The 14,477-nt window shown below is 35.5% G+C and overlaps 1 protein-coding gene across 1 annotated transcript in view; it reads left to right on the forward strand.

Moving 5' to 3' along the window:
• Plekha3 (pleckstrin homology domain containing A3) overlaps nt 1–14,477 on the forward strand; it is a 34,775-nt gene that overhangs the window by 5,747 nt on the left and 14,551 nt on the right. The window contains exons 3-6 of the mRNA XM_047544130.1: nt 5,824–5,979; nt 8,303–8,439; nt 9,948–10,112; nt 13,671–13,714. Coding sequence (XP_047400086.1) covers nt 5,824–5,979; nt 8,303–8,439; nt 9,948–10,112; nt 13,671–13,714 — 502 coding nt within the window. The remainder of the gene's footprint in view (nt 1–5,823; nt 5,980–8,302; nt 8,440–9,947; nt 10,113–13,670; nt 13,715–14,477) is intronic.

Here is a 14,477-nt window from a genome sequence, read left to right on the forward strand (position 1 = left end):
GGATATTGATATAGTGTCAGAGGCATAAGCTTTGGTTGTCTGCTGAATTGGAGATAAGTTCTAGGTGATAGAGATGGTTTCCTTTTCTTCCAAAAGGGGAGGAATAAAGCTCTAGGTCATGCTGTAATTTTTCCAGAAGGTTTCATGGATCATTGATTCATTCATATGCGTGGTTGGGGTGGGTGGTGTGGAGATAGGCACTATGAAATCAGTCAAAATCATAATGAAAAGTCTTGAATTCCAGAGTGAATTAAAGGAAAAACTAGAGCATTAGAAAAATGCGTGTTAAGTTCTTTCCAGGCTTTTCTCATCCCTCTTCCGTAGCCCGAATACTTGTCCTTGGTGAAGGATAGTTCTTTGGAAATTGTGAGCTCTTTCTCATAGCTGTCAGGTACTCCAGAGTCATCCTAACCTCTCTGTGCATTTTCTTATTTAGATTAAACCAGAGCAGCAGTTAATGCATTGTGCTACTTTTTCCAGGGCTACATTGCTACTTTTGTATGATTTTTCTGATAATTTTTAGTAAGATTTACCCAAGAAGACAAAGGGTATTTTTCTTCTTTGGATGCATATTATTATTATTATTATTATTATTATTATTATTATTGGTACTGGGGATTGAACCAGGATCTCTTACCCGTTGAGCCACATTCCCACCCCTTTTTTGTATTTTATTTAGAGTCAGGGTCTCACTGAGTTGCCTAGAGCTTCTCTAAGTTGCTAAGGCTGGCTTTGAACTTGCAATCCTCCTGCCTCAGCTTCCCGAGCCACTGGGATTATGGGTGTGCACCACTGCACTTGGCTGGATACTTACTCTTTATCTACACATCTGTTTCCTCACCTTCATCTCAGTTACTACTAGTAGTTTCTTTCATCAACAGTATTCTCAGGGAGGAGTAGGTGATGTCTTCTTGGAAGCTTTCTCCAAACTGCATGTGCCAGGTGATTGTATCGTACCTACTTTAGTTGAGTGTATTACAGTTTTAGTATATAAAGAGAGATAGAAACATTTCAGCCTGCTATATTATTGTATGTGTTCCCTGAAATATATGAGATATAATTTTGGTGCTTATTTCTAACAAGCATATTGAAACATATACCAAAAAGTGTTGACTTTCCATGTGTCTGTATAATTCATTTTCAACTATTTTTTATCACCTATAACATTTAAAAAAAGTATTTTCTTGAAATTACCTTAAGAGCCAGTTTATAAAGGCACAAGAACACATTCAGAACATTATTTTTTTATTTAAAAAGTGGTTGTTTTATCTCATTCTTGATAATTCCAGATGAGTTCTGGTCATAAATCAAAACTACATTCAAAGTTAGAAGTTTTGCCAATTTTGAGGATATTTAAATGTCAGCTGCAGAATTCTAAGGCAATTCTAAAATAGTTTCAAACCATGGCAGCATTTTTTTTGTTGTTATTGTTTGTTTAATCATTTTATTAAAGAATAACAAACTCATAGAAAAGATTATAAATCTTAAGAAAATGTTCAGCTTGAAGGATGTTAAAAGTGAAAGTATCTATATAACCACCACAGATCAAGAATTAGGTTATCATCAGAAACTCAGAAACCTGTGGTGGGGGTCCCCATTACCCACACATCCCCTAAAATATCATCAGTCATTTAACCTTCATCACTGCAGATAAGTGTTGTCTGCTTTTGAGCATTTATAACTGAAAGAATTCAGTGTTTTCTTTTGTGTTTGGCTTCTTTTTTACTCAGCATTGTGTTTGTGAAATCCATCCATATTCTGCTTAATGGTAGTTCAGTCATTCTTATTGTTATGTAGTATTCCTTTGTGTGACTATTCCATAACTTTTGGGTTATTTCCACTTTGAGATTATAATGAGTAAAAAAGAGCTGTCATGAACATTTTCTTTTTAATTAAAAAATTTTTTTTCTTGTATAATAAATATAAAAAGTTTATCAATGAGTAGAAAAGAGCTGTCATGAACATTTTTTTAATTAAAAAATTTTTTTTCTTGTACAATAAATATAAAATGTTTATCATCTTAACCATTCCTAAGTGTACAGTTCAGGAGTTAACATTTTACACATATCTGTTATCAAACATAAGTAGGCCTTTAGTATCAGTATATGTCTGGTAGAGTGGAATTGCTGAGCATTGCATATTTTATATATTTAGCTTTAACAGGTGTTAAAGAAAAACATATTCTTGATATTTATTAAAATGGTATGGCATACTTTATTTAGTATAGATAAATACAGGTGATAGATATAGGGAATACCACAGTGGGTTTTGCAGCAAAGGAGAGAGAGAGTGAACTCAACTCTGAATATATCAAGGAAAAGTGGGAATTTATAACCAAAATGCAGGACAGAGGAATTGGCAGTTGGAAAGTTACCAAGAAGAAACTTCAGGGACAAGTGGGGATTCTGGCTAGACGGACCTAACAGGATTCTTGCAGAGTTAGGCCAGGGTGATCAGTTACTCCCTAGGGGATGGTAAGGAATGAAGAATTTATTCAGATAAAAGGATAGAGAGATATTCAGGATGGGAGATTCTGGCCCAGCTGACTTGGCAGAGTTCTTGCTGGAGCTGGTCTCTCCCAGGTTGGAGATGGAAGCCCAGTAGAGCTAAGGACTCAAAGGACCCTGACTGAAATTTGGTTAAGGGGAGAATCTTTTTCAGAGATGATGCCAGACTGTTTTCCAACTTATTGATAAAAGGACTTTGAGCATTCCACTTGCTCTGTGTCTCATCAAAACTTTATATTGTCAGTTTTTAAAATTTAGAATATTTCTAGTATGTGTAGTGGTATCTCATGGTGGCTTAACTTTTATTTTTTCAGTAACTAATGGTGTTGAGTATTTTTTTCTTCTTGGATATTAATCAGCCATTTGAATGTCCTCTTCTTTTAAAGTTCCTTTTCAACTCTATCCCATTTTCCAAACTTGACTATCTTTTGCATTGATTTATAGGAGTCTTTGTATAATGTGAATGAGTTTTTGTATTACAAATATCTTCTCTCACTCCTTTTTTGTTTTCATTCTGTTATTAGTATCTTTTGATGAACAGAAGTTCTTAATTTCAATGAAGTTCAATTTGTGAATAATTTTTACTAGAACATTTTATTCTCCTTTAAGACATCTTCTGTTACCTTTTTGAAGATTTATTGTTTTACCTTTCATATTTAGTTCCAAGTTAGGTATGTAAGCTAGGGAACAAGATTCATTTTTTTTCCATATGAATATACTCAATTGAGTGAGCACATTTTTGAAAATAGCACTCCTCCCCCCACACACACATTATAGGAATGTCTTTGTCACAAGTCAAGTGACTTCGTATGTGTGGGTCTTTCTGGGCTGTCTATTCAGTTCCATGGGCCTTTTTCTTCTGTCCTTGTGCCAATATCACATTGTTTTAATTTCTTTAGCTTTATATCCTTTGTGTCTTATAATCTAAGTTTTCTAACTTTTTCCTTTGTCAATATTGTCGTGGTTGTTGGCCTTTTGCATTTCCTTATACATTTTAGAATCTGCTTGTAAATTTCCACAAATGTCTGCTGGAATTTTGATTGGAGTGACATTGAAATAAAGAAGAGTTATATTCTTAACAGTATTGTGTTAACATGATGTGGCCCTATATTTAATTAGGTACTTAATTTTTTTCAGTAATGCTTTGTAGTTCTGTCTGTAGAAGTTTGTTCCATCATTTTTTCCTTAGGAACTTGATGTATTAGAAGTTTTGTTTTTAGGTTTGTTAATTTCTCATATGTCAGTTTTGGAGAGGACCATCCTTGATTGGATACATAAGTTCTGGTATAATTGAAAGTGAGTCACCTTATTTTAGTTTCATCTTGTAGCAACATCATTAGAAATTAGAACATTGAGCTAGGCACATTGATGCACCACTGTAATCTCACTGACTTGGGAGGCTGAGGCAGGAGGATCACAAATTTGAGACTACTCTGGGCAACTTAACAAGCCTGTATCTCAAAATAAAAAATAAAGGGTTGGGGGATGTAGCTTGGTGGTAGAGCATCCCCGAGTTCAGTCCCCAGTACCACAAAAAAAAAAAAAAAAAAAAAAAAGAAGAAGAAGGTAGGTATTAGTGCTTTCACTAATATTAATGCTTAGCAAAAAAAGCATTACTTTTAGAGCTTTGGGATTCTCAGTTTAGAAATCTTTCCCATTCGTCATTTACTCTTGCATGGGTATACTTTTCAGTATCTACACTCAAGTGTGGCCATATAAGTGCTTTTGTGGCACTTATTTGCCATAATGCACTGAGCATCCAGTCAGTTTTCAGTAATTACTTCTGTAAGTTATGGCTTCTGCAGGACTTTCTGGGCCCCTCATTATTCAGCTCCACCCAGATTGTCCATTCGTAAATATGAATATTGTATTGCAATACAATACAAGGCTCTGTTGAGGCTTGCTTTCTCATAACCTTCGTGCATTCTGAGTTTCTTTTCTCATTTAGGCTTTTTCTCATGCTGTTTTTCTCCTAACAAAATTGTGCTGTCATCAGATCTTGATCTTGAAGCCTTTTCTTTTTGGTGTCTCTTATAACCTTTCTCTCATAATTACATGTGAAATCTTGCACCGAAAAATTCAACATGTAAGTGTTCTGATGATTTTTGGTGTGTTAGTTTGTTTTCTTGGTTAAATTGTCAGCTCCATAAGAGCAATGACTCTTTTCTTCCTATCTTCCCCTCCACTAGCACTATTCAGAGCTAAGTTAGTACTTGTCGATTAATGACAGTTAAACAGATTTCATCATACAACAAGGACTTGAGATTGGCTCAACTTTGTTCTTGATTAACTCTCCTCTGTCAGAGTAACAGAAGGTGTGTGTGTATAGTAGAGGAACTGGAGGGAGTAGAAGAGATGAAGGTCTTCAAAATTCATATGCTTTCCAGATGATTGTGATGGGCCTATCACAGAAATTTTGTTCTAATGGAAGGTGTGCTAGTCATAGTCAGTTTTTTGTTGTTGTGACAAAATAACAGAAGAAAAAGGAGGATTTATTTTGGCTCACTGTTTCATGGGTTTTAGTCCATAATGAGCTGACTTCTGTGCTGAGGCAGAGTGTCATGGCAGAGAGGCAGTGATGGAGCAGAGGTACTAACCTCATGATGATCAGAAAGCAGAGAGAAAGAGAGAAAGGATCTGGGGACAAGATGTAGTATCCAATGGCATACCCCCAAGAACTCCCTTCAGCTTGTCTCACCTCCTACAGTTTCCACCACATCCCAGTAGTTCATTCAGATTATGAATCTATCAAAGGATTTATCCACTGATGAGGTTAGAGCCCTCATGATCCAATCTTTTCTTAAAAGTTTCCCCTCTGATTGGGGAATCACACCTTTGACACATGATCCTTTGAGGGATGTTCCAGATTCCAACTCTAACAGAAGGTGGCCATAGATATTATTTGTTATGTTCCTTCTATATGTCAGACACTATCCTAGACTTGGGGGATACCAAACATAGACTCTGCTTTCAAGGAAGCTAGTAAAACCGTATGTGATATGTGTGACACTCATTTTACATGTATTTAAGGTGGTATAGATGGTGCCCAAAGAGTGTCTCACTTCTCAGTAGTTAATTTGTCTGTTTTCTCTTTCATATACTGCCATCACATTGGCAGCTTGTCATCTTGGGTCTGTGCAAGAAGGGCAGTTTGTAGGGAGCCCCTGGGCAGTCCCTGAGAGAGGCTTTGCCTATACTGTGAGTCCTAGTTTATTGTTTTAGGTGTGTGAAGTGTCTAATACTATGTTAGAGTGGTGATTTGATTCTCCCCAAATTATTGAAGTTCTTAACTATACTTCTCCTTTGTTTATCATAGTTCATTCAGCAGACAACACAAGAATGGAATTAATTATTCCAGGAGAGCAGCATTTCTACATGAAGGCGGTAAATGCAGCTGAAAGACAGAGGTGGCTGGTTGCTCTGGGGAGCTCCAAAGCATGTTTGACTGATACCAGAACTAAAAAGGAAAAAGGTAACAGTAATTTTTTACCCTTGTGGCAAGAATATTTTTAAAGACATAATATAAATTGCCCTGTCTACTAACTAGTAATCTGCTGCAAAGAAATAATCAGTAATGTAGAAAATTTACATATATAGATCATTCGTAAGCAGTATAAAGGTATAAATTGAGGGGAATGGTTCAGTAAGTAAACTGGTACTTCCATTAGCTGATATTTTATGTGACTAGTAAAATGTTTACAAGGAGTTTTAATGATGTGAGAAAATGCCTAAGGTTAAACCATCATTAATAAAAGCAGGACTCAAAATTAAATACAGTGTCAGTATTCATTGACTGGTTTAGGAAAGATGTGTAAGAATTTGTTAAGTTGTTACTTTGAAAGAGGAATTTCTAAGGAGATTTACTTTTCTTTGTATACCCTTTACTCATGAACATGTGTTTTCAATTCAAAAAAATTAAATAAATGTCAAAAGCAAAGCAAATGGTATATGATACTAATTGAACTATATGTGGATATAATGTTGAAAATATGACAGTATTTGTCTTAATAGATTGATTTTTCTTTTCTGTATTTTTTTATTTTCTAAAATTTTTCATTGAGAACATATTACTTTACATTTAAAAACCAATATTAAATTAATGAAAACAACTATATTATGGTTATTGAAAAATGGAGACTGAGGATGGAACTGAAAGTAATACTCAAATATAAGAAAGAACATCATGGATAAAGTACAACTACAATACAATAAAGTACAACACCAATGTTGATAGTTGAATAGATACACAAAATGTGGGATACATATACAAGGGAATATTATTCAGTCTTAAAAAGAAGATTCTGACATTTGCTACAACATGGATAAACCTGAAAGACATTATACAAAGTGAAATAAATTCATCACAAAAGATAAATATTGTGTTTCCCCATATGAAATACCAAGGATAGTCAGATTTATACAGACAGGAAGTAGAACAGTAGTGCCCAGGTCTGGAAGAAAGAGGGAACAGGGTTAGTGTTTAATGAGTATAAGGTTTCTTGTTGAGAAAAATGAAAAAATTTCTGGAGACAGATGTTAATAGTAGTTGTATGACATTTGAGTGTTCTTAATGCAAGTGACCTATACATTTAAACATGGTTGCAATGGCAAATTTTATGTTATGTATATTTTACCATAATTAAAAAGAAAAAGAAGGAATGAACTTAAATTTGGGTAAAAGTTGATTTAGGTTAGTCAAATGTGCAGATAGTGCTGCTTTGGTGCATTCTGGCCAAATGCAGAAGGAACTTTGTGACCAATACCAGAAAGCAATGGCGCTGGCCTGGCTCAGAGTGTGGAGAAGCCCCAGAATCTACTGTGTGTATATGTTTTTATTCCTCTGCAGCTTTTACTTTTAATTTAAAAGGTATTGGCCTGCCTGGTGTGGTGACACATGCTTGTAATCCAAGTGACTCAGGAGGCTGAAGCAGGAGAATTGCAAGTTGGAGGCCAGCCTCAACAACTTCGTGAGGCTGTAAGCAACTTAGCAATACCATGTCTCAGAATAAAAATGAAGGGCTGGGGATGTGGCTCAGTGGTTAAGTACCCCTGAATTCAGTCCCTGTTAACAAAATTTAAAAAATGGTATTGACCTGTGAGTGGCTGAGATGATGGCTGAATAGTTAATTTGTCTGGAGTTAAAGACAAGTAAGTAAGCAAGCTATTACTGAAATTCCGAAAACTGTATAATGTGAAATGAAGCTGCAAAAGAAACAGAAGAAAATAAATATTTATATTTAGTATTTTTAATTATAAGAAAGTTAAAAACTCCCATATGCCAAACTATATTACAATAAAGAAATAACATCTGGAAAAGTATTTGGTTTATGGGATAATGAAAGATTACTATCTTTAATGTGTAAGAATTTTTTAAAATTCTCACTTTATATATTTTTTAAGAGAAACAGCAACCATTAGAGCTGAAAAAAAATGTGCAAAGGACCTGAAAAAGCCAATTCACAATAGGAGATACATAGGCATTTTCCAGATGGCAGGGGACAAGTAATGAAGTGCAAGTATCTTGTATAAAACATCCAGGGATCCTCACTTTGTCTCTGGAATTAATCAATGTAAATTTCACAGCAGACATACGACCATCAGTTTTGGCTTTTGTTTTTCCAGCTATCTAAAGAGGTATTTTTTAGGGCTCTTGTTATCCTACTTCCAAGGTCTTACAGCTCTTAAACTTTAAGTATTCGGTTTTTTTTGCCTTCCTTTCAAATTGATTAAATTTTGTTTTATTGCCCAGGGAATAAGAAAATGATCTAATTGATGTTTATATATGTTTCTTTCAGAAATAAGTGAAACCAGTGAATCTCTGAAAACCAAAATGTCCGAACTTCGCCTCTACTGTGACCTCCTAATGCAGCAGGTTCATACAATCCAGGAATTTGTTCATCATGAGGAGAATCATTCATCGCCCAGCGCAGAGGTATAAGAGAAAGGATCTCCTCACATTCGATTCTACTTTGAACAAAGCCTGGCTCTCATCATCATCCCATAGGATGACAGGGGAGCATTTTCACAATATGTTAGTTCCATCTATTCTGGGATCTCCTGCTGTAAACTCGAGAAATTGGTAGTGCCTTGTAGTTTATATGTCTGGCCAGAGTCAAACAATTCCTTTTCTCTGGGAAATCAAGGCTGTTTGTTCTGATGATTGGAGGTTGGGTGAGAAGAAGCATTCTAGACTGTGACCTTTTGGCCATGTGCATGAATTCATTGGACAGCTATTATTCAATCTTTCTTTTGATAGGTCTCAGCTTCAGCTACTGAGAGTTGATATCTTATCTTTATGAAATAACTTAAAAAATTCTTTTGCAGAACAATGGTAAAGGATTCCAAATCCCAATTAGTAGGATTTGGCTATGATATAGGGCCTGGGGAAGAGGACCAGTAAGCCCTCTAGTCTCTGGGTGAAAGACCATCATGGGTCCCTGTCCCCTTTTGCCTAATGTGGTAGAAGTGGAACAAGAAATCTTCCTCTGTCTCCGGTGGTTTTTTTCCTGTTTGGGAAGGGTCTTTGTGAGGAAGGTGAGAGTGGTTCCAGGCTGGTGAATGCTGTGTCCCTGAGCTGTTTACCACAAGCTCCCTGAGGAAGGTGATCTTACACTGCTCCAGAGCTGTGTCAGTACTGTTCGGTACTTGTTCTGCCATTCTTGGTGTACTGGATTTTCTCCTTACACCTCAGTTTTCAGGGTGACTGCCAGGGTAACAGAGAGGCAAGAAGCAGTGTGGTAGCCAGGTAAGAGAGCCCTTCTCAACTTGCTGTCCTTGGTGGTTTAATCAGGGAACAAAAATCCTAGAAATTCCCTTGCAGGCCTCTCATCTTTTTTGTATGACTCAAAAGAAGCTAGCAGGGGGAAAAATGAGTATTTGGCAGAGTTATAGAGTAGCCAAAACTGGCTTAAATCAGTCTGCATTCATCCCTCAAGATCAGGCCTCTACTGCCTTGCACAAAATTGGGATTTTTGTTCGATCCCCAGCACCCAAAAAAAAAAAAAAAAAAAATTGGGATTTTTATTCTACCAAGGAAGAAGTAGAGTGGGTGAAGGATAGAATTGTGCTACCACTAAGTAACTCTCGGGATAATATGACGTCTTCAAAATTCTGATAGAGTTTTAGGAGATTATAGTTCAGTTAAGGTTTCTCCAAGATAAATTTTTGTACATAGGTTTTCAATATTATATTTGGTTTAAATGCAAAGTTTATTTTCTTGGAATCTAATTTCATACATTGTTTACCTCATAAACAGACATTTCATATTCATGCATTGCTTTAATTTTCTTTGGTATCGTATTTTAAATAATTCCTAAGTTATTAAGTCATACCCTAATCATGGGTCCACTGGAGATAATGTTTCATCACTTGATTATAAGGATGTGTATGATCCTATGTAGCTATGTGAGTCTGCTCAAGTCTTTGTGTGTAATCTTTCAGAACATGAATGAAGCCTCTTCTCTGCTTAGTGCCACGTGTAATACCTTCATCACAACGCTTGAGGAGTGTGTGAAGATAGCAAATGCCAAGTTTAAACCTGAGATGTTTCAACTGCCCCATCCGGATCCCTTGGTTTCTCCTGTGTCACCTTCTCCTGTTCAAATGGTTGGAATTTTTTGCTCTTCCTTTAGTGATATTGTTTCTGGGTTTTCTTTCTTTTTTTTTTTTTTTTTTTTTTTAATTTTTTTAGTTGTCGATGAATCTTTATTTTATTCACTTATTTATATGTGGTGCTGAGACTCAAACCCAGTGCCTCACACATGCGAGGCAAGTGCTTAACCACTGAACCACAACCCCAGGCCCTGAGTTTTTTTTTTTTTTTTTAAGGTGGGGGGCAACAGGCATTGGAGAAGAAACAGTTGAAAGATTGAATTTTTTTGTTTGTACTGGTATTCTGTATCAGACCTCTCTGCTGAGCATGAGTGTGCTTCTATTCTCTCCCTGGTTGGGGCTGCTCGGCCTGCCCCTGAACTGCTGCCCCCAGGAAAACATTATAATGCACTGCATGTGCTGGGACACAGGAAGGGTTGTGAGCACACTTCTGCTTGGTAAAAACTTTACAGTGGGGTAATGTTTTCCTCCTAATGAGATGCAGTGAAGCATGTCTTTAGAAGCTTGGAAGGGACTTGAAACGTGTTCCAGTGGGAATAGTATTTTGTAGTCAGCATTTGTTTTGAACCCTCTAAGTAGGTAAGTCACTTAATCTCTCTGGTCCTCAGTTTCTTTATTTGTAGAGTGTCTTCTCTATCAGAGGGCCATTGGGAAGGATCTGATCCATTAATGCTGCATGCTAAATGTTGATTTCTTTCCTCCTGATTACTGTGAACAACAAGAATTCTTTTCTCTGTGGGTGGAGGATTCTTTGTCCTTTTCAGGCCATTAAACTTGCTCTGGCATGCTGTGGGGAACTTGTAGGTGAGATATGGTTTCATAAGATTAAATTTTTTTAATCAAAGTGTTTTTAGGAACCCATTTGTAGGAGGAAAATGCCACATGGTCACTATTTTAGCAATTACCAGAAGTCTTATTGGTTAGAAGAATAGGGTCCAGTTTATTCCTAGGGTTCTTTTACCCACCTCAGCAGATTTAGTAAAGAGTATTCCTAAATTTATTTAGAGCGTTGTTTTCTAACATCCTGAGACAGGTGTACCATGAAGATAAATTTTATACTTAGTTTATTTGGGAAGTTTTGGTTGACTTAGTGAATTGGGTTTTTTGGTCCCAGTCTGATAGGGACAGTCTGCCAAGACTTCTCAGATCCTCTTTTATGCTGAAGTGTAGTGTGAATTGCTGAGAGTGGTAGTGTGCAGTGTTCTGAAGTTTGTCAGTTATACCCTTTTTGCTTATTTTTGAATACCCTTATAGGACTGTAGGGTTTAGCAGAACACAGTTTGACAAAATTGGTTTTTAAAACAATTGTAAATATGGTATAAACTGTTAAATAACATGTATAGTTGAACAAAAACCAGATTAGATTAAGTAGTTTAGGAGTTCTCAAATATCTTAGCTGGATTAGTTGGATGTACAGTGCTCCGTTCCTGAGGTTGATGCACGAGGTGTTATTGGCTTGTTACGTTTTAAAGATATACTTTATAGAGTCACATGCAATAATAAATACCTCATTGCTACAATTTTTGCATTGAATTCTTTAGGAAATGCCTTTGGCGAAGTAAAAATGTGTATTTTCTGTATAATAATGAACTCTTTTAAACCAAAATCTTCCATGAGCAGAAAAGTTATAGGAAATCTAATGAGTTAATCTAAGAAATATTAGGTTAGAGGCCATTTATTTTTCCTAGTTATACCATTTTGAGTGATACAAAAAGCAAGAATTATGGGTTATGGCAGTTCTTCTGAAGACATAGCATGGAAATTAAGTCAGACAGTCTTCAAGGCAAATTTGTTTTTTTTAAAGAATGAGTTATTCTTTGGATTGTCCAGAGGGGAGTGAGGAGAGGGGTGGGACTGGGGATGGGAAAGACGGTAGATTGAGACAGACATTATTACTCTATAAATGTGTATGAAAAAAATTTAAAAAATATTTATTACTGTCAAAAAAAAGTTAATGAAAAAAATTAAAATACACAAACACAAGAATGAATTATTTATTTATATGAAAAATTGTTCTTTTGTGTTTTATTCTTGTACTAGGGATGGATTCCAGGGGCATTCTACCACAGAACTATATCCCCAGCCTTTTTTTTGTTTTAAATTTTGAGATAGTCTTGCCCAGGTTGACTTCCAATTTGTAGTCCTCCTGCCTCAGCCTCCTGAGTAACTGGGATTTCAGGTTCATTGAACCTGGTAAACAATTTGTTTTTCCTATGAAAGTTTCCTTATATTAAAAATAAAGCTAAGATATTTGAGAACTCCTAAACTACTTAATCTAATCTTTTAAAAACTTTTTTTTTAGTTGTAAATAGACACAATACCTTTATTTTATTTATTTATGTGGTGCTGACGATTGAACCCAGTGCCCCAGGCATGCAAGGCAAGCACTCTACCACTAAGCCACAACCCCAGCCCTTTAATCTGATCTTTATAACTACTTCATCAAGCTTATTTAATCCATCTTAGAATAAACCTCCATTTAACTTCATTGCAAATCATCATGTTAGGTACAGACAGTTGTTTTGACCAACAGATTGGTTCTTGTGGTGAGGATATCATTGGATGAAGTAATCCTAAAGGAAGTAATTTTTATTAAAGGAGATGGTAGTGTATATCTGCATCTTAATGTCTGTCATATTAGATGTACCTGGACTATAAATTGGGTGGGTCATATCGATTCTTTCTACTGGAATTTCTTATCAACTAGTGACTTTATTTCAAGTATAGAAGGCATTTGCATAGCATAAGTGTTATACCTGTGCTTGTGAGATTCTTGGGTCTGTGTATATAAAAGCAACCATCCTAAATCTTTAGTACAAACTTTGCCTTCTGCTACTTTGTTAAATGTTGAAGTCATCTTTTTTATTTGGTGGACTACCTTTATTTTTTGATGGAGGAGTTGAAGCTTCTAAATTACGTTTAGTATTTATCACATTAAATGCTCAGCTTAATCAGATATTTTTAAAATATGTGTTAGAAATCTATGTGAGGCTTAGGGTTCTTTTGAGTTCTTTAAAGCTTGAATTATTCCTGCTGTCCTCAATGAGAACCACATTTTAGAACATCTGTGTGTCAGCTGCCTGAATGATGAATGGTAAAGAGAAGCTTTGCTACTGTCTAGCCTGCCCTTTAGAGAAAAAAGAGTTGTTTATTAGAATACGTTTCTGACTTGCTACATAGTCCTTATCACAAAAAGTGTGACTTTTGGATTAGTTTTATATCCCGTTTTTTTCTTATTTTTATGTATGCATACATATCATTCACATATATATGTACATATACATACATATGTGGTGGCTTTTAGTATTGGGGAAAGAATACAGCATGTTTTTGGTATGTGTTGAGAAAGTTTTCAATCAGTGAGTATTAGGGAGAAAGCTTGACATTGTGCTGATTATGTTTCTTGAGTCTATAAAAAATAGGGATTTTTTTTGCCCAGGAATATTTTTCTCTGTATTAAATTTATGGTAATTATTATCATAATAGTAAATTAGAGTTGCATTATTCTACTTCGTGTGTGGATTATGCTAAGTTTTCTTTTTTAATTTCTAGATGAAGCGTTCTGTCAGCCACCCTGGTTCTTGCAGTTCAGAGAGGTAAAGTAACTTTTTTTTTTGACCACCTTCTCTCAAACTTGTGCCTAGTTAGGAAATTCTTTGGGACTCTAATAGTAGTATGGAATGTAAACTCTGTGGGTAAGATCTGGTTCTGATTCGCTCTTCATAGTATCACTGTATATACATCTCTTAGTACTTGATATCAGGGCCTGGTCCCAGTGGGGAGTCAGGAAAGAAAAACTGGGTGAATAAATTAACCAAAAGGTAAATATCTTGCCAGCCATTGGAGCTTTTTTAGGTATTAGAAATATATCAAATGATGGTTAAATAGAAATTCATACTTGATATAGTAAGTCTGCACAACTGAGGCTCATTTTATTTTACTTCAGCTTTTTGTAGCATCATACATACATGCTAAGGTATAGTTTCATTAAATGAGAAAGCTCTTTCTGAAAAGAGAAATACATGTGATCTTTTAGCATATATTCATATCAATATACTTATTGTACCTTCTAGATAGATCTTGCTAATGTTCCAGGTTGTTAAACCATTTTTTTTTTTTGGTTAGGTAATAATCTTTTAAATTGTAATAGTAATCTTATTTGATTCTTTGAGAAGTGGTGAAATTATAGTTTCATTAGCATCTGTTTCTCTATACTGACTGTTAAATGCTGAAGACTTACTGTTTTGTCATTTTTTCTCATTACTTATATCATCATTGATTGAATCATCATGTGCTTAGAGGAAGCCAGAGATGTGTATATCCAACCATATCAGGGAATGGAGAGTTTTACCAACTGAA

Source organism: Sciurus carolinensis, chromosome 3 (assembly GCF_902686445.1).
Source record: "Sciurus carolinensis chromosome 3, mSciCar1.2, whole genome shotgun sequence".
Taxonomy (NCBI): domain Eukaryota; kingdom Metazoa; phylum Chordata; class Mammalia; order Rodentia; family Sciuridae; genus Sciurus; species Sciurus carolinensis.